The sequence below is a fragment of the Pseudopodoces humilis genome, chromosome 20 (assembly GCF_049639895.1).
Source record: "Pseudopodoces humilis isolate 2021_Gansu_Grassland_sample_001 chromosome 20, ASM4963989v1, whole genome shotgun sequence".
NCBI classification, from domain to species: Eukaryota; Metazoa; Chordata; class Aves; order Passeriformes; family Paridae; genus Pseudopodoces; species Pseudopodoces humilis.
Window position 1 is genome coordinate 9405723 of NC_142219.1, and position 20243 is coordinate 9425965.

Genomic DNA, 20243 nt, shown 5'->3' on the forward strand with positions numbered 1-20243 from the left:
TCGGTGAGGGAGGACAACTCCTACATTTACAGGGCTTCAGGAACATTCAAAATGTTGAATAATGCCTATTAGTCTAGAAGAGTCACCACCTTCAAACCGATAGGCAGTGGCTTTGCAAAATACAGAGCTGGTTGTGTAATAATTTGGGGCTTTTAATTACAAAACATGCCTCTGTTTTATTGCTAGAGAATGGCTCAACTGGCAAATTGACCCCAAAAGATTGTTTGTTTACCCTTCTCTTTGAAATCTGAAATGAGGGACCAAAAAAAAAAAAGTGCCAAGGGCTTGTTTATGTGCTGAAGTATGGTCCTGATTTAATGGGATTGCCTGTGGAGATTAAGTGTGTGGTGGGGGGCTCTGTGAGAAATTTGGGGCTGAACGAGGCAAAAATGGCAAATAAACAAACGGTCCTTGGAAAAAAGTATGCAAAAAATACAAGAAAAGAGCAAAATAATCTGGTTGTGCATACACCTGGCGAGGCTTGCTATTGACACTGGGCGAGCCAGATTTTCCTCTTTGGATTTTGGCAGGAAGGTGGGGCCAGTTGTTTGTGCTTGACTTGGTGAACATGAACTTCTCTCTGTTCTCCCTCTGTTAATCCTGAGCTCTTCCCTTCCCCTTGGCCAGCTTTTGATAGGAAGGAAGGGAAGGGGTTTCCATAAGATGTGGTGAGAGCGTGAAGTGGCAAACACGGAGTTTTGTCTTACCTCCTGGGCAAGTGTCTCTCCTGATTCCTTGCTGAGAGCTCAGACTGCCAGGCAGTGATGGAGAAAAGAGAAAAAAAGGGAACTTTTCCCTCTTCTGCCCAAATTTTGGGGCTTTGCAGCACTATCACACCTGATCCAGGCTCAGTCCTGTGCTGCCAAGGCACCAAAGCATTTGCATCAGATTTGGCAAGGCAGGGCGAGTTTTTACAAAATCCACAGGGCAGCGGAGGATTTTGCTGGTCCACAATTAATATTGGCTTAAATGACAAACCCTGCTCACCAAAACCCTCAGGAAAAGCAGTGCAGGAAGGGATTGAACTTCTTGGAGCAGCACAGTCCCTTTGGGTAAGGGCATGGTCTGTCCAGCAGCTGCTTTAAATGTTAAATATAGATGTTTTTAGAGGCCCAAAGTTGAGTCTGAGTGGATTCATCTGGCTAAACTTTAGATTCTCAAGGTGGGCAAACCGGAATTAATGGGGAGACAAAAAATCCTCCAGGGTTTGATGGTCACACGTGAAGTTGCCCTCAAAGTCATTTAGGTAATTAGTCCAGTTAGGTGTGGGGCAGGTGGCAGATGCAGAGCACCTGGAGCACATTTGGCTGGTCTGAAATACCCAAAGGGTGAGCTTCACCCTGCTGGGAGAGAGGGTGCAGGGTCTGAGGTTCTGGTCTTGCCTGTGCATCGATGAGGAAAGTATTGTTGGGATTTGTTCAGACCCTGCTTCCATCCCTGGTCCTCTGAACAGTGGGGCCCTTTCTGTCCCAACAGCAAAATGCAAGTAAGAACTCTCAGAAAGCAGATTTTCTCCAGAGAAAAATGTGTATGAGCAGTTCCACGTGTTAGTTATGGGACAAGCCTGGGAGAAGCGAGAGGCTGTTGACAGGAGATATTTTTCTGGTGGAGCATTCTAGGGAAAGGCCCATCTGGAGAGGTCAGTGAGCTGAGGGATGGCTGGAGCTCCTGCAAGCTGCATTTTCCCTCTCATCCCACCTGCCTTGGGTTTAATAACCACTCTCCCCTCTCTCCCAGGCCATGCCTTGGACTGGTGATGACCCCGTTGCGTTTCCTCCCTTTCAGATCACCCAGCTGAAGATTGAGAACAACCCCTTTGCCAAAGGCTTCCGTGGCAGTGATGACATGGAGCTCCACAGGATGTCCAGGATGCAGAGGTAACGCATGTCACCCTCATGGGGACCCTGCCAGGGTCACCAGAGACACCTGGGCTTTGCTTGCCAGGCTTGGCCTGAGCCAGGACATGGTGCCACTCCCTGCCTTGGCACCTGCATGGGTGTTCTCCATCAGGTTGTTGGAATATTCCCAGGATGTGGGGCCAAAATCCTGGACCTCCTGCTCCTTCTGCTCTTAATTCCTGGGTGGCAGAGGTAGGACCTCAGCTGTGGGACTTTACATTTCTTTCAGACAAGTTCCCATCCAGAAAAACCTTTGTACTAAACTCTCACCTCTGAGGCTGCATGTGGACCCATTAAAAACTTGGAGTAGCTGGGAGGAGCTCTGGCCACCAGGCCACTGTGGAAGAGTTCCTGAGTGTTCTTTCCTCTCAGGTGACAGTGCTTTCAAGACAAAGCTCCCAGCCTTGTTTTGGGAGCAGGTTTTTTAAGGATGCTCCGCTTGCCTCTGGAGATGGTGGTGGAGAGTCCTGTGCTCTGTTGTTACTGGCTTTGGCAGGAGGGGAGTGTTTGCCTGCTCAGTTCTGGATGTGCAGAGGTGTGGTGGTTTCAGGTTGAAGAAGGAAAGGTTAGAAAATGTTGGGATCTCCAGGGCCAGGTGGCTGAGGAGACCTTTTTGAATCTTGGGTTTGGCTGCAAGCACTTAAGCTGAAAACTAAGCCTAAGTCTTGTTTGAAAATCCTGTTTAATGTCCCTTTCTAAATGTCAGGTCCTGCTGGTAATTAACTTTATGCTTTTCCCTTCACTTGGAACTTTCTCCATGTGTCAAGCTGCTTCCTGGTGCAAATATTTTGCAGGAATGGTGCCATACCCATAATTCAAACTAAGACAGGCAGAGATTCTCAACAGAGCGTTTTCCAGGAGGGGAGGAGCCTCTCGGATCCTTTATTCTCTGGCTCCTGCTGGAGGGACCTGTTTTGGGATCTTCTGCTGGGAGGGTTTTTCCCACTGCCCACCCAGGAGCCAGCCATAGGTGGTCACTTCTGGTTGTTGTAGCTGATGACCTGAGCGTGGCTCTCCATAGCCAGGAAAATTGTGCTGTCAGGCACCGAATAATTCCTACAATCCTGCAAACACGCCCAGAACCCACCTCAAACTGGGCAAATGTCCTCCTGTGTACAAACATGCTCAGGCTCAGCCCCAGCAAAGCCAAGATAGATGTATAAAAAAGGTATATGTAACACTTAATCTGCTCCATCCAAATCATCTCTGTGGTCTCCTGAATGTGCCCTGTGTTCCCTGCCTGCCCTTTCCAACAGATCCCGGCAGGATCTGTCAATATTTATTTATTTATGGTGGCACTACCAGTTGAAATAACTCCCTCCAGCCCGTGCCAGTCTCCTAACTTCTGCTGGAACTTGAGTGATGATGTGTCCCCCCCAGTCTTACTCTGCTGCCAAACCAGCCTTTCACTACAGGCACTGGAAAGATTTGAAGGTTTGGATTCACAGGGCGTTTTTTTTTGGAGCAGGAGGGAGGAGGTGGAACAGGGAGGATTCTTAGCAAGGGCTCGGTGCCATGTGAAGAGCATGGCATCAAGCCACGCTGAGCCCCTGCTAAAAACTGATTGGCATTTTTATGCAGGGGTTGTGGTCAATGATGCAGGGAACAGAAACACTTGGAATATATCAATCTACCCACTCAGGCCTGGCAGGGCTGGAAGGGTTAAAATCGTTGCCTTTACTGGATAATTTCTGATGTTCATTTTTATAACTTAGCAGAGGAATGGCTGTGTGCCTTTACAAAGGTGGCATTTTTTTAAGGGAGGGCAGGATAAGATGATTATAGTAAAATAAAGAGCCATTCAAGCTTGCAAATATGTGCCCACCTTTGTGGGTTTTTTATGTAGATATATGAATATATCCAAAATTATATATGAAAATATATAAACCCATGTATAAAATCAGTCATATATGTAAATAAATTGTAGCTATAAAAAATAGGTTGTGTCTATGAGATAAAGAGCCATTCAGGATTGAGAATGTGGCAGAACTATGCCCTGCCTTTTGTGGGTTTATATAGATTTAACATATAAATATGTATTAAAATGTAATTAAATGTATATAGTATATATTTTAATATATAAATGTATGTTTATGACATCATTTCCCAGTGATGGACCAGACAGTCTGTCCTGGTTTTAGGGGAATGATGTCCATTTAAGCCCTTGGAGAATGTGATGGGATGCATTTTTAGTGCTATTCCTTCATTATGAAAAAAAGCAGCTGGAAAACCCCCACATTTTTGTGACAGTGCACAGCCTTTTGTACCTGACGTTCACCATGGCTTCGAGTCCATCTCTCTCCATGGCTTTCTCCTTTCCAGGGCCTCACATATTGGTTTTTCCCTCTAATTTCCCAGAAAAAAAGTTACTAAATCTGTCTAGGTAGAACTTCATTCAGGAGTGATGTGAAGGCTTTTGGCAGCAGAGAATTTTATTGAAATAGAGAAGTCACGAGCTCCAGAGCGATCCATATTCCATGGAATGTTCATTTTCCTCCCACCACCTTTCTTTCCTGAAGCAAAAGAGGTGCCTTCAACAGCTTTTTTGGTAGGATGGACCCTCTGGGAAAACAGGTTTTTCAAAGTTTTCAAATTTCTGAGCATGAGATTGAGCTTTTTTTATTTTATTGATTATGGAAAAAAAAACAAAAAAAAACTTTAAAAAAGAAAGGAAAATGCAATGAGGGATGTGAGTTTTACTGCATGACCCCATGGTAATGCTGCAGTTTAAAAACACTAATCAGGTAAAAATGATGCTGTTGTGATGGTGGGAATTTTAGATGAAATGTTCATTTTGGATCTCCTACCCCCCTGTGCTGTAAGAATCATTTTGTCTCCACTGAGAGCTTCTGCCTGTGCCAGGAGGAATTTGGTGTGCAGTGCAGGAGCAAAACACGTGCCAGGGACCCACAGAGGGTGAAGTTCATGCAGGGACAACACCTGCATTGTGGGGCTCTGCCCTTCAAATCCCCCACTCATGAGAGTCAAAATGGGGCTGTGCTGCTAAACCATGGGGTGATTTGGGGGTTGCATGCAAGTCACAGCTTTTATTATATTCATTTTTGTCATCTGTGACTGCCAAAGGAGAGCAGGGAGGAGAGTTTGTGGGTCTGGAGCACTGAGAGGGTCGATTCTGCTCAACCCTGTGACCAATTCTTGCTGCTCATCTGCAGCTCCCATTGTCTCTGGTGGTTCTTATGGGGGCTTCTGGAAGTCTGGAAGGCCCTCGTTGTTTTGTGTTCAAATTAATGCAGTTCAGCCCTTGAAGCTTCTTATTGGGAAGGCTTTTGAGGGGGATGATGATGCTGTGAAATGGTGGCTCTTGGCTCCCTCGCTGGCTCCTCTGAGCCCTTGAAAAGTGACCAAAAAATCCAGAGTGATCCATGTGACAGGGAAGGGTGACAGCGCAGTCTGACGTTGTGGCTTTGTTTTCTCCATCAAGGATCACGAGCCAGTTTGCCGCCGTTGGCATTAATCCACAACAATCTTCTTGGCTCCAAAGGAATTATTCCAAAGATTTCCATGTGTCATTGAGAAACAAGGCCAGCCACAGAGGACACAAAACCAGATCTGTGAGTCAGAGCCAGCGTTACAGAGATGAGAGTGCATTTTGGGGCAGGAATGGATGAGCCTCTGCATTCCAGCATCCCGTTGGACTGGCAGGCACCCGGCTGACTCGTGCCTGTTGGTCTTGGTCTGCTGCACATGACCTCGTTCTTCTTGTGTCTCTCACTGCTTCTTTAATCCACCTCCATTTCCCAGCTCTGTCACTGAAATCTGCCAGGAGTCACCCTCTGTCTGAAACATTTTCAGTGTGAGACTTGGTGTTATCACATCTGCTGGGGAGAGGATGTTTTCTTCCAGCACACATCCCCCAGGAAATTTTCCTGGTCCCGGTTGAAACTGCAGGCTTGAAATATGTTCTGTAGAATTTGACAGAATTCAGATGAAATTTAAAAAGAAGCTGGGCAGACCTCACTTATTCACAGCTTTTTTGAAGTGAGAAAGCCACTGAAGAAACACAGGGTAGCTGCAGTTTCTGTCATTGACCTTCCTTTGGGGGATCTGAGCAGCAGGATTTGATCAGCAGAAGCTCAGCCCAGCAAGAAGGGATGAAGTGCTGCCTCTGGCTCATATCCATTCTCCAGCTCCTCTTGTGCTCTTACTCTGACATATTTTTCTGGAGAAATTTATCTTTTTATTTGCCTACTAATGAGAGCTCTTGGTCTCTGCCTGGTTCTTTTCACTGCTGGTTCTTGGTTGCAGTGCTGGCTTTGGGCTGCACTGCTCAGAGGGATTGCTAACAGATCATTGAATGGTTTAGGTTGAAGAGACCTTAAGGATCATCTCATTCCACCCCCTGCCATGGGCAGGACACCTTCTGCTATCCCAGGCTGCTCCAAGCCCTCTCCAGCCTGGCCTTGGACACTTCCAGGGATCCAGGGGCAGCCCCAGCCTCTCTGGACACCCTGTGCCAAGGCCTGCCCACCCTCACAGGGGTGGATTTTTCCCTGATACCTGATCTAAACCTATTCTGTCAGTGTTAATCCATTTCCCCTTTTCCTGTCACTCCAGGCCCTTGTAACAGTCGCTCTTCAACTTTCTTCTAGGTCACCCTGAAACCTTCTCTTTTCCAGAGACAAATTCCAATCCCAGTTCCTTTCCTCCCATCAGAGCTGCTCCATCCCTCTGGTGCCTCCTCTGGATCTGTTCCAGCAGCTCCAGGTCCCTCCTGTGCTGGGCCCCAGGGCTGGGGTGGCTCTGCAGGTGGGGTCTCACCTGGGCAGGGCAGGGGGGCAGAATTCCCCTTCCTCCTGCCCATGATGCTGGGGAGGCAGCCCAGCACGTGGGAGGTTTTATGGGTGCTGGGGCATGTCCAGCTCTCCCCCACCAGCATCCCCAATCCCTTCTCCCCAGGGCTGCTCCATCATTTCATCCCCAGCCTGGATTGATCCCGGGATTGCCCCAGAGCAGCACCAGCAGCACTTGGCCTTGTTCAGCTGCCTGAGATTGCCTTGCACACATCAAGTCCAGGGATCTCGGACCCTCTGTGGTCCTGGCAGGAAGGTCAGGACATTTGCTGTGTTGGAGGAGAGTGGGGCAGTGAACAGTCTCCCATATTCCTCAGTGGGTGTTTTCATTTGTGCTGCTGCACATCCAGTCTCGGGAATTACTCTCTGTGGGGCCGCTCTGCAGTCCCCACGTGGAGAGGGGTCGTGTTTAATCAGAGGCTGAGACTGCAGGAAGTACTCAATAATTCCTCTCCTACCACCTCCCTTCCTGCTGTAGTTTATCCATTTCCAGGCAGCCTCTTGAGAGCGGCTCAATTTTATTTCAATATGCTGGAAATCAGCTGAAATGAATGCACACTGACAAGTTTTGGTTTGGTTTGATTTTTATTTTTTTTTTTCCTGGGAGATGATCTGTTTATTCCAGGAACAATTATTTTCCCCTTCTTTCTTTTGCTGTGTCTGTTATGGCTGACTTGCACTTCTTCCCTGCTCTTGAGCCTCAGCAGGAAGGACAACAATTGGTGGCCTGGGAACTATAAACCCCAAAGCCACTGAGTTGTGTTTGCACATCTGGAACTGGGGGTTGATTCTGTGCTGGGCAGAGGGGACAGCACTGATAGGGTGACAAATATTTCTCCTTTTGTTGGGACTGCCCACGGAGGAGTTAAAATCTCCTGGAAATTTGGGAAGAGTGGAGGGGATTCCCTGTGTTCATCCTCAGGTCAGGTTTTAGACTAAGGTTTGATATTGTGAACAAGATTTAGACGGTTCAGGATACAAAACATTGGATACCTCAAGGCTTTCCAGAGCTGCTGTAAGAACATGGAAAGGAAATCTTTTCCCATGTCATGCTTCACTTTGACCTCCAACAGATCCTTGGGATCTGATATTTAATGAGTCTTTTGAAGCCTTGTTGCCATGAGCTACAGCAGCTCTGGAAAGCCTTGAGGTATCCAATGTTTTGTTGCAGAAATATCAGGAACATCTAAAATAACTTGTTTAGGGCCAGTAGGGTTTGTGTGCTTCAATGCAGGAGCTTCCTGATTCTAAACTGTGTATTTTGAAGAGGTTTTTAACTGGGTTTTTGTCTGGCAGCTGCATTTACTATGCCTTGGCTGGTACATCAGGAAACTTCAGCTTTGCACATGAAAATATATGGAAAATTATTATTCTCTTAGACTGTAGTAATAAGCAAGAAAGTGAACTGGATGTTGCTCTGTGCAGGTCTGTATTTATAATTTTTCCAGTTATTATTAATTTGCTGCGGCCAACAAGGTTTTGGTTCTGAGATTGCAAAACCATCTTGAATTTGCTCCTTTGAATTCTTCGCTGGCCACAAGTTTGTGGCAGAAGTGACCTTACAAAACTCTTGAGTCTGTCATAGTGAGAGCATCACTTGTCCAGGGAAAGGGGAAATTGTCACGAGAAAAAACGAGCCTGAGTTTCCAATTCCACCTGGCAGAGGTGGGGTTTGGAGTTGCAGGAGGGATTTACTTGTCAGGCCTGATCTCTACGGTGGGAGTTGTATGATGGATTTTAAAGTGGAATGTGGGTGCTATTGGGAAAGTTCTGCAGAGCTGCTGTCCAGTCCTGTGGATTTGGGAAACCTCTGGCCAGGTGGGAGGCAAGAACAGAGTCCAGACTCAACTGATGGTCTTGGACCTCATCCATGATTTCTTTCCCCAAGTTTTAACAAAAATCAAAATATTACACAACACCTTATGCCACTCCTCCCTTTCCCCCTCTGCTATTTTAGAATAGTAACTAGATAGTCATTATTAGCATCTGGCAGACTTTAAATAGACCTGGAACAGGTTTTTACTTGTAAATTCTTTTCCCAATCAACTTTTTAAAAAACCTTATTTTAGTTTTGCAATTTTTAATGCAAAAGTGAAGACAAATTATAAACACCCCAGGTAAAACTAACATTCTGGCCCAGGAGCATCAACAACCTCATCCTTGCTATGTGGACAATTTCCTACATTGCTTAAGTGAAGTTTAATACTTTTTTCCCCCTTCTTACTTTGCTGCAGGTTTTTTTTTTTGGACAGCAAAATTTCTGGATATGACAGAAAGTTTTCATTCTGTTAAACTACAGCTCAGGATTACAACCTCTACTTTGGGAATAGCGACTTGTAGAAATAAAAAAAAGAATTTGATAATTTTAGTTTGTCCTTCAGTCTTTAAAAATGAGAGATGTGCACTCTACATATTGAGTGGGCTTAGGAAAAAATAGAAATATTTTGAGATGATTGTTGTTTTAGAAGATACCAAAGATTTATTTCAGCTCAGCTCCTATAAGGAGGAATATGTAGAATTAGAGAGATAACAGCCTTTGTGAATTGAAAAACATCAAAGCGAAAGAAAGAGAATATTCTTGATATTTAGTGAGGAAATAGTTTCCTTCGTCTTCCTCCTCCAATTGCTGATTTTTTGGCAAAAATAGCACCCAACATGTTTTGACTGAAATGGAAATATTTCAGTCTGGAAAGAAGTTATTGCGATACCTCTCGGGAATTGCTGGTTGGAAACTTGGTGGCTCCAACCTGTTCCCTCTCCTGTGTGACTCCCAGTTCCTGCTGTCCCAGTCCCCCCTTTTGGCCATGGAGATTGTCCTGTTCCCTGGGAAATGCAGTCTGGAAGGAATTTGGAATCCAACACCCCTGTGCTCTGGCGCTTGGGGTAAAAATCTTGCCCTTGCAGACAAACAGCTCCTTCTTGGCAAGAAAGGAGCTGAGCTTCACTTTGGCCATCAAGAGGAATTCCTTCTCTGGAAGGGTGGTCAGGCATTGGGATGGGCTGCCCACAGAGGTGGTGATGTCTCCATCCCTGGAGGTGTCCAAGGAATGGCTGGACGTGGCACTCGGTGCTCTGGTTTAGTTGACAGTGTGTTGATCAAAGGTTGGACTTGACCTTGGAGGTCTCCTCTGATCTTCATGATTCTAGGGAAATGGTTTTTCATCAAGAAATAAAATCCCTAATCAGGTTAGTAATATTTCCCTGCTCTCAGCTCTCCGTTGAAGGAGAGAAAAGTGTTGGTTTGGGTGAGGAGTATCTGGGGTGGGGATGGCTCCTCAGTGTTTGTGTGGGGCTTGGCACAGCGAGGCTGTGACCTTTATGGGGTCCCACTGAGAATTTATGGTAAGAAACCCCCACAGAGATCACGTTCCAAAGATTCATCCTTTTAAAAGGGTCATAGAATCAGTGAGGTTGGAAAACACCTCTAGGATTTCATCCAAGATTTACCCACCATGGCCAAATCTACCAGGAAAAGACGTGCCACATGGCCTGGCATCGTGCCTGGAGGTGTCCTTCTTTCTCCTCCGCCAAAGCTTCCACTGGGAAACAAAACAAGGCTCTGACATTTTTTGGGAATTGGATGTTGGTTGTGTGGGGCTAAGAGAGATGAACCCAGCCAGTCCATGCAGCCTCTCCTCAGGAAGGAGAGCTAAGGACACATCCAGGAGTCACCTCCTCGCAGATGATCTCCTTGGAAGGGAAACAAGGTGGGGATGCAGCTTAGGGCTGTCGTGTTGGTACCATTTGCATTGTGGATCACAGTGAAGGTGGAACAGGCAGCTCAAAGTTATGACCTGGGAGGGCTGGGAGATCCCTTAGAACACAGAAGATTTGAGGGATTCCTGAGGTCTGACCTTCTCCAGAAGCCACCAAAATTGCCCTTCAGCTAAATTTCCTGGTGGAATTAAGCGCTGGGTGTCCACAGGCAGGTCCTCTGAATCCCACCACATGTCCTGGCACCCAGTGCTGCCCTGAATATCTGAGGGATAAATCTCTGCTTCCTCCTGGTCCATATCTCTGTTGTTCCTCATGCACAGCCTGGATTTTAGTTCTGAGCAAATGCTGCTTCCAGGGGATGAAACCCCACCTTTGGAATAGGCTTTCCTTGGCAAGCCCCCAATTCCCGGGGTTGGGAAAGCTTTTGTGACCCAACCAGAGCCACATTTTTTGGGTTTGAGCTCCTGGATGAATTTCCCTTCTGTTCCAGCTCGGTTGCTGATGTTTCTGGCAGCCACCACAGCAGTGGTTTGGATGAAAGCTCCCTGCTGGGGTAGGTTTATATGATTGCTATTGTTAAATTTTGTAAATAAGTTTTGAGTTCCACAGTGATAGGTCCTCCCTGAGGGGTGTCACTGGAGGTTCAGGGCTCCTCTCCTGCATGGAAGTGGCCAGGTGAGCCTGTGGATGGTGTTTAAGGAGCTGTCCTTGCTCCAGCATGATGATTTCGGACACGTGAGGGGGGGTTCATCAAAGCCAGCTTGATCCAATTGTTACAGACTCAGAGGGGAAAACCTGTGTTGGAATCAGCACTTTGTGGCTGCTCTGAGCTTGGTGACACTTTGGGGTGCTGTACTACCTGATCTTTACACATTTTAGCAAGTGTTTGGGTTCAGGAGAAGACTTTTACCCAACCTGAACTGTCTGAGACCCCCTATTCAGCTTCAGCTCTCCGTGCAGATCAGGAATCACCTTTGGGGTTGCCACACTGCCAATGTGTTTGGAGAAACATCTCCAATAAACACCACAGGGTCTTTGAGGAGAGGGGATTTCCAGCCTTGTTAGCAAAGCATCCCGACTTCAAACCAGATCTGGGGACAAGGGAACAATCCAGGCTTCCCTCCCATTCTGGCTCTGCTGAGGCTCTGGTGCGCATCAAATCTCAGTGATTTATTTCTCTTTTTTGAGCTTGGTCTGTGGTGCAGGGATCCCCCATCCAGGACAATCATGCTGACAGACTCCAGACAAAAGGAATGGGGACAACTACTATAAGGGTGGAAAAAAGTAGACCTAAATATTTAATTAATTTCCAAGTCAACTTGGCAGAAATTACGTTTTTATTTACATGCATGTGCATATTACAAATACATCACAAACAGTATACAGCTTATAAATGCTACAATATGTAAATAGAAATCTTGTTTATTTTGCTAAAACTGCATTTATCTGTTTTATGTGTGGGTATAAAATAGTGGTGGTGGAAAAGGCATGAGTTTAAGGGGACTAAAAGGAAAGGGAATAATGGATAAAGTGTGACAGGGCTGCAGCCTCCTGGGATGGATATCTCCATTTCCCTGAAAGCCTAAACAAACTCCACGACACTAATGTGCTGCCTTCATTTATTAATCCTCTGATCTATTTATTAATTGATTGCTTTGCTGACTTGTCTCTCTTTTATTTCTTCACTTGTAGTAAAGAGTACCCAGTTGTTCCCAGGAGCACAGTGAGACAAAAAGTGTCCTCCAACCACAGCCCCTTCAGCGGCGAGACCAGGGTCCTTTCAGCCTCCTCCAACCTGGGCTCCCAGTACCAGTGTGAGAACGGGGTGTCCAGCACCTCCCAGGACCTGCTGCCTCCTGCCAACCCCTACCCCATCTCCCAGGAGCACAGCCAGATCTACCACTGCACCAAGAGAAAAGGTCAGAGCTTGGCTGCTCCCTGCTTTGTGTTTTCCCCCTCCTAACATGACTGTCAGCATTGTTTCCTGATGTTTCCCCCTTGGACAGCTCCAAGGATAACGACCTTTGTGGACAGAAAAAACATTAAAGTGAAAGAAAATGTTTTAGATATTCAGTGAGAAAATACTTTCATTTTCTCCCTCCTCCAATAGTTGATTTTTTGGCAAAAATAGAACACAATAAGTGATACTGGAGGATGAACGGGGCATGATGATTGTGGGCAGCTCCCCCAGGTTGGGCTGGGAAACTCTAAAATCTCATTTCTGCTGGGTTGGGAATGAGCTGTTTGGGGGGCTGGCAGTGCCTTTCACACACTGTGAATCCACATTTGGAAAGATAGCTGGTGCTGAAGATAAAGATGACTTATCTGCAGCCCCTCAGACAGGGCTAATCTCCAAGTGGAGATACCTTGACAGTTTGCATTTTGCCCAGTTTTCAGCTCGGGGCTGTCTCACAGCTGGGAGACAGTTTTCTGTCTGCAGAAATGCTCGGGCTAATGAAGGGTGCCTGGGATTGAAGCCCATGATATCCATGTTCCTTCCCTTCTGCTGCCACTGACCTGCTTTGACACAGCTTTAGGGATCAAATTGAGGGCTTTCCACTGACTGCTTGGCTCATCCCGGTGTGAAGAGCCCCCTGATAGCAATGGGATAATTGTTCTGGGCAGGAGCAAGGGGTTTGTGGTATCTGTCCTACTCTCCCAAAACAAAGGGAATGCTTCAATTCAGCACCACTTGTAGGACTGAGATAGCAAAAGCTTTAGGTCGGTTTTACTTGGAAAAAGAATAGGGGACTTCCAGGGCTGGATACACAAACTGGTGGGCAAGAGCTGGTCTCTGCCAATCCCGTTGCCTTTCTTAGGATTTACTCCATGGGAAAGCTACCAGAAGGCATCAAGCACCATGGCATTGAGGGCACCAGGAATTTCTCCCCTCAGCAGATCCCTTCCCGCTTCCCTGCACGGCCCTATCAGTCAGACACATGTCATTATTTTTAGCAACATAACCCCTGGAGCATTGGGATGTGCAGACACACAGTCTAAGGTTGGGAAGTGCTGGCAGAGGAGGCAGGGCAGCAGTGGAAATCTCTTCCACATCCTTGGTGAATCCCTAGGATATTGTAGGAGCACGTGGGCTGTGTACAGGCATGCAAAGTAAAACAAAAACTGAGAAATCCTAATATTTTCCCGAGATTGAGGCAAACAAGGAGAAACAGGTGGCATTTTCTGTCCCCTGCAGCTGAGCAGGTGACTGTGCTCACACAGAACGTGTCAGAGCAGGGATTGGAAGTGGATGCTGGCCTTGAGCTGGCTGTGAGGCAGGGAATGAGGAGGTGCAGCGTGTGCCCGAAGTGTCCCCAGCTCAGAGGTGTGTGGCGTGTTTTACCCTGCGCTGCCGTGGGTGTGAGGCGCTGGGCTGCAGCAAAATCCCGCCGCTGGTGACAGAGGGTCCCAGCCTGTGCTGCCTCCTCAGCACTGGGAGCTACAGCTCCTGCGAGTCCTTTCACAGCTCCTCTGTCCTGGGAGCTGAGCTCTCACCTCTCCTCTTTCCCCTTTTTCCAAAACTAACCAAAACAAGCTGGCCCAAATGGCAGCCGGCCCTCGGGACAATCCCTGACTGCTGCGCGTCCCAGCCCCGCGGGGCAATTCATCATTCGCCTCCGCATTGTAACGTGATAAGGAATCAACAGAGGTTTCCTTCCAGTTTTGGGATTCCCGCTAAGTGGTGTCTCCATGGGTGGTTTCCCTCAATCCCCCAATTATCTCACTTCCTCTTATTGTCACGAAAGACACGGCTATCTGCCCTGGAATAAAGCTCCCCGGCCCCTCTCGGCCTGCGTGGCCCTCGCCACAGCGCAGGGACAGGCCCAGGGCGGCCTTGTCTGCAGGCCCGATGGCCTCTCCTTATCTCTGCCACGGCCTGAGTGGCACAAGCAGTTAAGGGCCTTTTATCAAAGCCGCCAAACGCTTTAATCAAAGAGGAGCAGTGTCCTGCCCGATACCAGCGGCTTCTTCCGCGGGGCTGGCTGTCCCGGGAGCCCGAGCCTCTGCCTTCCTCCCTGCGCCTTTTTCTCTCCCCTCCCCGTGCTTTTGGTAAATCGAAAACAGCCACCAGGGCTTAGAGGAAAGAAACACAAAGTTAATGGGAACCAGAGAGCCAGCCTGAGCTGCCAAGCAGCTCTTTGCAAAGTGAAATTAATTAAAATTAAAAAAAAAAAAAAAAATTCACTAGAGATGAGCAATTCGGGTCAGATAAATCAGAGTGTGATCCAAGGTTTCATGTCACTGAGCACGGAACTTCCTTCCGGCACCAGCAACGATCTTTGTTGGACATGGGAAAATAATCCTATGTATGATATTCCTCTTTTTTTTTTTTTTTTTTTTTTCTGCTCCAGCCTCTCATTTCTGAGTTTTCCCTCATAGTTCTCCTGCTTTCTTACATTTCTGCTTTACAGTTATCAAGCCTCACCACCTCAGAAAACTCAAAAGCAAGAGTTTGTTTGTTTCTACTGTCCCTCTGTCCATTTTGTGGACTGGAAATCTTATTGATTGCATTGGATTATCCACTCCCCAAGCATTGACTCCTCCTCAGGCAGTTTAGGCTTTATCTCAAGCAGATTATTTCCTTTCCCAAGGCTGTGGTTATGGATAAGTGCTCTTGGGGGCAGAGGGCAGTTCAGCTGGGTTTGAGACCAGCTGCTGTCTGCATCTTCTGTGTGAATCCCACCACTGTTTTCCAAGCCAGTCTCCTTCTAGCATTTACATCTCCTGATGTTTCTCTGCATCCTTTTCAGTCAGAGCCAAGCCCTGGGTTAGGCTGAATTAGAGACAGGTCTGTGGTCACTCAGCTCAAAGGAACCTTGTTCAACTTCTGCTTTCCTGGTGACCTAAAACAAGGATTATTCTCTGAGGCTGGCAGTGTTGTTCTTAGCTGTCAAGCCAAGATGGATTCACTGTGGAGATCTGATATGGAATTGCATTAGGGGAGAGCAGCAGGGCTGCCAGGGGATGTTATCTCTGAAGGCTCCCCTGCTTCAGGGAGGTGATGTTCTCCTGGCTGAGGAAGGACGGACACATCCCAGAGCTCCTAATCTGGTAATTCCTGGTGTGCAGGTGGGAGGGCAGGGTCACAGCATTGGGAATGACCCCGGTGTGCTGCAACGGGGTCACTCTTCCAGGAATGGGGAATGGCAAGGATCATCCTGCCTTGTATGCAAGCTCCACACTGGGATTGCTGATGGCATGTGACAGTCACTGGTCTTGAGAGGATGGACTACCTCTAACCCTGGATCTCATCAAGGAGTGGTCTCAGCTCTTGATGTGGATTTTTAGGCTGACACAAAGAGCAGTTGGAGTTTTGTCATTCTTCTGGTTGCTCTCCACTTCTCCCTCTCCCATTGCTGTGCTTGGAGAAGCCCAAAAGGCCTCACCAGCAGGCAGCTTGCCTTGTGTCTTTCATTTAGTCCCACATCCCAGTTAGGATACTGGGCCTTGTTTTCCCTTGTATTATCTTCTCTCTCAGATATCCTGTGGACTAAATAGTCATCCCTCTAAACCTCTGCTCCCTCCCAGCCTTACACAATCCCAACCACTTGGCAGATTTCTGGGATGCTTGTGATCCTGAACAGGAGGCAACTGGAACAGCCTCTCCCTGGGGAGATTATAAAAGTTGTCAAGTTGGCACTCTGAGGGAGAAGAGGGATGTGGCAGAATCCACTGGCTCCAACCAGCGAGGACTGTGTCCTTCAGCCCCCTAACTTGGACATAATCCTGGGGAAGGATTTATCTTTCATCTCCTTCCTGCTCTGATGAGGTCAGTGCTGACACAGCAATGCCTTTCCACCTTCTCCTCAAGAACAGGCACTGTCAGGTTGGGCAGACCTCTTTATTGACTGAACCAACTTCTTCCCACATCTCACCCAGCTTGGTTTTTTCACTTGAAGAATTTGCAGGACAAAATTCAGGCATGGGATGTCTCCCTGGAGGACACACTGCTCATGCTGCTGATGTTTGAGATGCGATGAGTTGGCCAAGGCTCGGGCTGTGCTGCAGCTGGAGAGACGCAGTGGAGCTCAGAGCAGGGTGGCTGTGGGACACTGAGGGTGAGGAAGGTACTCCCTGTGTGGGCAGGAGGTGTTCAGGGAGCTCTTGCTGTGCAGCCACACCCTTGTGGCACTGTAGTTTCATACCCCTAATGAGGAAAGGCTGAGGGAGCTGGGTGAGTCTTGGCTAAGAGGGACCCAATCAGTGTCTGTCAGTGTCTGCAGGGAGGTGCCAGGGGATGGACCAGGCTCTGCTCCATGGTGTCCAGCAACAGGACAACAGGCAGGAAATGCCTGGGAAATCCCACCTGAACATGAGGAAGGACTTCTTTCCTGTGGCCAAGCACCAGTGTGACTGCCCAGGAGGGTGTGGAGTCTCCTCACTGAAGATATTCCAGAATTTTCTGGACACAGTCCTGTGCCATGTGCTGTGGGCTGACCCTGCTGGAGCAGGGAGGCTGGAGAGATAATCCACTGTGGTCCTTTCCGACCTGACCCATTCTCTGATCCCCCTCTCCTGTCAGAGATGCCTTTTGATCCTCTGCAGGGAGTGCAGGCAATTTGCTGCCTGTGGAAAAGATTCCAGCTTTTGGGGAATTTTTTTTGGATTGTCCCTGTCCCACAGCCCTGTCGTGTTCAATACAACACAGCCATATCACAAACAGTGCAATAGGTGGAATAGCTGGTGTGTCTTAGGTTCCATGTCCTAGGATTTAGGGTTTATTTGTCCTTTAGAGATGTTCATCTTGATGGAATCTGCCTTGTTCTTTTCTTCTTGGACAACCTTTGTCACTCTTGCGCCCTGGTAGTGGCTCTTCAGGCTCGTGCCTGATTCATGCTGGAATCCATGCTGGATAAAACAACAGAGTTAGTGATAATCACCCATTGTGTCTCCCTCACAAAGTCAGGCTGAACCTCCTGTAATGCCCTGGAAGTGTGGGTGAGCTCTAAAAACCAAACAAGTTGTGTCCCAGTCTTCATTGTCTTCCATCCTGGGGAGCTGAGTGTCATGTGTGGGAAAGGAGCTCTCCTGATTTACACCAGGGGGGAGAGGGAGGCCCTGTGCACCCTGAAGTCCAGAGGCTTTCCATGTTTGCATTTCATTCTACATGGCCTGGATCTTGGAATTGGGAAAATTCCATTTTAAAAGTCATTTGCGTGGTATTTACAACCCAGCTGGAAGTAGTAAATACCGGAAATCTTGGAAGCGCTCATGCTCTCGCTCAAGCTCCTTCGTTAGATAGATCATCAAATTCCTTGTGAGGGAGCCAGTTTCCACCCCATTCTTCAGGCTCCGTTTTCCTTGGATTCACGTCGGAGCGGCTTCTCCCTGGTGCTGGCAGCTCCCCCTGCTTGGCAACACCTCCTGCTTTTTGCGGCTTGTGCAGCATCGAGGGGCTGCTCCCTAGAGCTGGTCACCACCCTCGGCCTCCAAGAATAGCACCAGCAGTGGGGGATGGTCAGGATATCTCCCAGGATAGCCAACAACTCCTCTGAGGGCTCAGTGGCACCTGGAAAAGGACAAGGAGCTGTGATCAGGGAATCAGCATCAGGAATCAAACCCTGAGCAGGCAGTTACATATCTCCTATGTCCTGCTTACGTTGCTAGGAGGAGGTAAGAGGTCCTTCAGGGACAGGATTATGGCCCTGAGCTGCACTGTCCAGGTTCCAGAGCGCGTGAGGATGAATTGAAACCTCAGCCTTTGGCCTTGCATGAGAGACCTCTCTGTCTTGTGCTCCTTTTGTCATTGAAGATGTCCCCTGTCCACCCTAAAGCTGCTCCAGACGCCCTGGGGATGCCCTCCAGCTGTGCTGGCTCTGATCTCCTCTGGGAGGAGTGGTGGGATGAGACCAGAGAGCCTGGACCACTGTAAATCCCTCAGGCAGCATCAGCTGAGGCTCTCTGGTCTGCACCATCCTACCTCAGGGTGCACATGGACCCTTCTCTTCCCTCTCTAGCACTTTGAGGCTCCACAGATGGGACAACCACTGGGAAGAGGGGCAGGAGGGCAGGCAGAAGCTGTTAGAGCAGGCTGGAATCCTTTGTTAGTGCCTAGGTCCTGTTTGGAGATGGAAAGAAGGTCCTTAGACACCTTAAAATCCCTTTCCACATAAAACATCAGTGAACCTGGCTCTAGAGGGACCAGCAGAGTGATCCTGAGAGCTTACAGAAGGACAGAGGGCACTTCTGGGGTTTCCACTGAAACCCTGGTTGACTTTGTTTTTTCCTCTTTACCTGTGATGGATTCTGAAAGTGGTTCTGTGACACTGCAGCTCTGCCCAGCTGGGCTGTGGAGGGCAGTGAAATGTCTCAGCTAAATGGAAAAATCAGCAAGCTCAGGTTGTAAGTCAGGCAGTTTTACACCACGGAAAAACAGAGTTTGACTGGTTTGTGTTGTATATTTAAAAAAATCAAAATAAAATAAACAGTCAAACCCCAAGCCAATGATTTCTGGTGCCAGCAGAGTGATGCGGTTTAATGCTGAAAACTTTATTAGCAGAACAATGCTGCATTTTACAAGACATTGTTTTTCCACCCCAGTGTTCTTATTACTCAGCAGTGGGTCAGGAATCCAAACTTTTTACACTGTCCATAAAAGCTCAGGCTGTTCTTCCAGATGTACCTCCTGTCATGGGGCTGAGATCAGGAGAGAGGTTAGACCTGTGCCTACAGCTTTTGGCTTTCAGGGGACTTCATCCTTCCCCCTGCTCCTACGTACACTGGACCTGAGCTGGATTATGGAGGGTGAAAAATTCCTGCATCTCCCTGCTCATTGTTTCAGCTGGTTTTAAAAATGGGATGGAATTGCTCATTTATCTCATCCTGCTTCCCACCCCAATTTACAGGGAAGGCAGAGGAGAAACTTGGTTATCAGGGCTCTGCATTGCTGAGGTGAAGGAGCCAGGCTTTGATGTTGTCAGGAAGAAAGAAATGGGCCTGTGGCTTTGCAGCTGAATTTATGCTATTACAGAGCCAAAGGCCACTGTGGGGAGTGTCCCCACATTCAGTACCCTCAGTACCTGCTCTTTGTGGGATTGTTGGACCAGGATGCACAGCAGCAGTTGTTCCAGCTGGACTTGGAAGTCCCCTGGGTGGGAATAACAGGTTATTTTACATGCAGAGAGAGGGTGCAGCTTCCTGGAGTGCCCTCATGGCTGTTTACAGCAATAAGAGTTCTGTGCATGTGTGTGTTTAGAAGAAACAAAAGATGCCTGCACTGCCCACCTGTCCCTCCTGAAGGTGTGACATGGGCATTCCCCTCAGAGCAGCCTGGCAGCAACACCTCTGTGCCTCTTGTGGGGCAGATACTCTGATACTCCTCCTTTCTGTGCAACTCTTTGGGGTTTGTTTCCCCACTGTATTTTGGGGACTCAAAACATGCTGGTTGAGAAAAATAGTAAAGGGCAACTTGTTCCAAATTTCTTTCAAATCTGACCCCTGTTCAAAGGGTGCAGCCAGGAGAGTTCTAACCAAGTGGGATGTTTTCCTGCCTGCACCAGAAATCTTGTTTTTGAGGCAGCAGTGAAGTTAATCCATGTCAGAGCAGCTCCCCTTCCCTTGCCACGCTGTCCTTAAAATCTCTTGGTGAAGTGCTCATCCCTGGGAATTTTGCCATCCATTCCAGCAGAGCTGGATTTCATTTGATGACCCTGTGAATGAATAAATAAATGCACATTCATTTATTCATTTGGCCTCACCCTGGAGAATTCACCTAAATTGTTTATCTCCTTCCCTCTGCCGGCCTGGGATACTGCAGGAAACAAAGGGCTCTGCAAGATGTGCCTTGTTGTTACTAGCTGTGAAATTTACTTTTCTC

The 20243-nt window shown here is 47.8% G+C and overlaps 1 protein-coding gene across 3 annotated transcripts in view; it reads left to right on the plus strand.

Moving 5' to 3' along the window:
* Positions 1-20243, plus strand: part of TBX5 (T-box transcription factor 5) — a 38454-nt gene that overhangs the window by 16655 nt on the left and 1556 nt on the right. For all 3 annotated transcript variants that reach the window (XM_005524405.3, XM_088064966.1, XM_088064967.1), the window contains 2 exons: positions 1786-1877; positions 12119-12345. In XM_005524405.3, coding sequence (XP_005524462.2) covers positions 1786-1877; positions 12119-12345 — 319 coding nt within the window. The remainder of the gene's footprint in view (positions 1-1785; positions 1878-12118; positions 12346-20243) is intronic.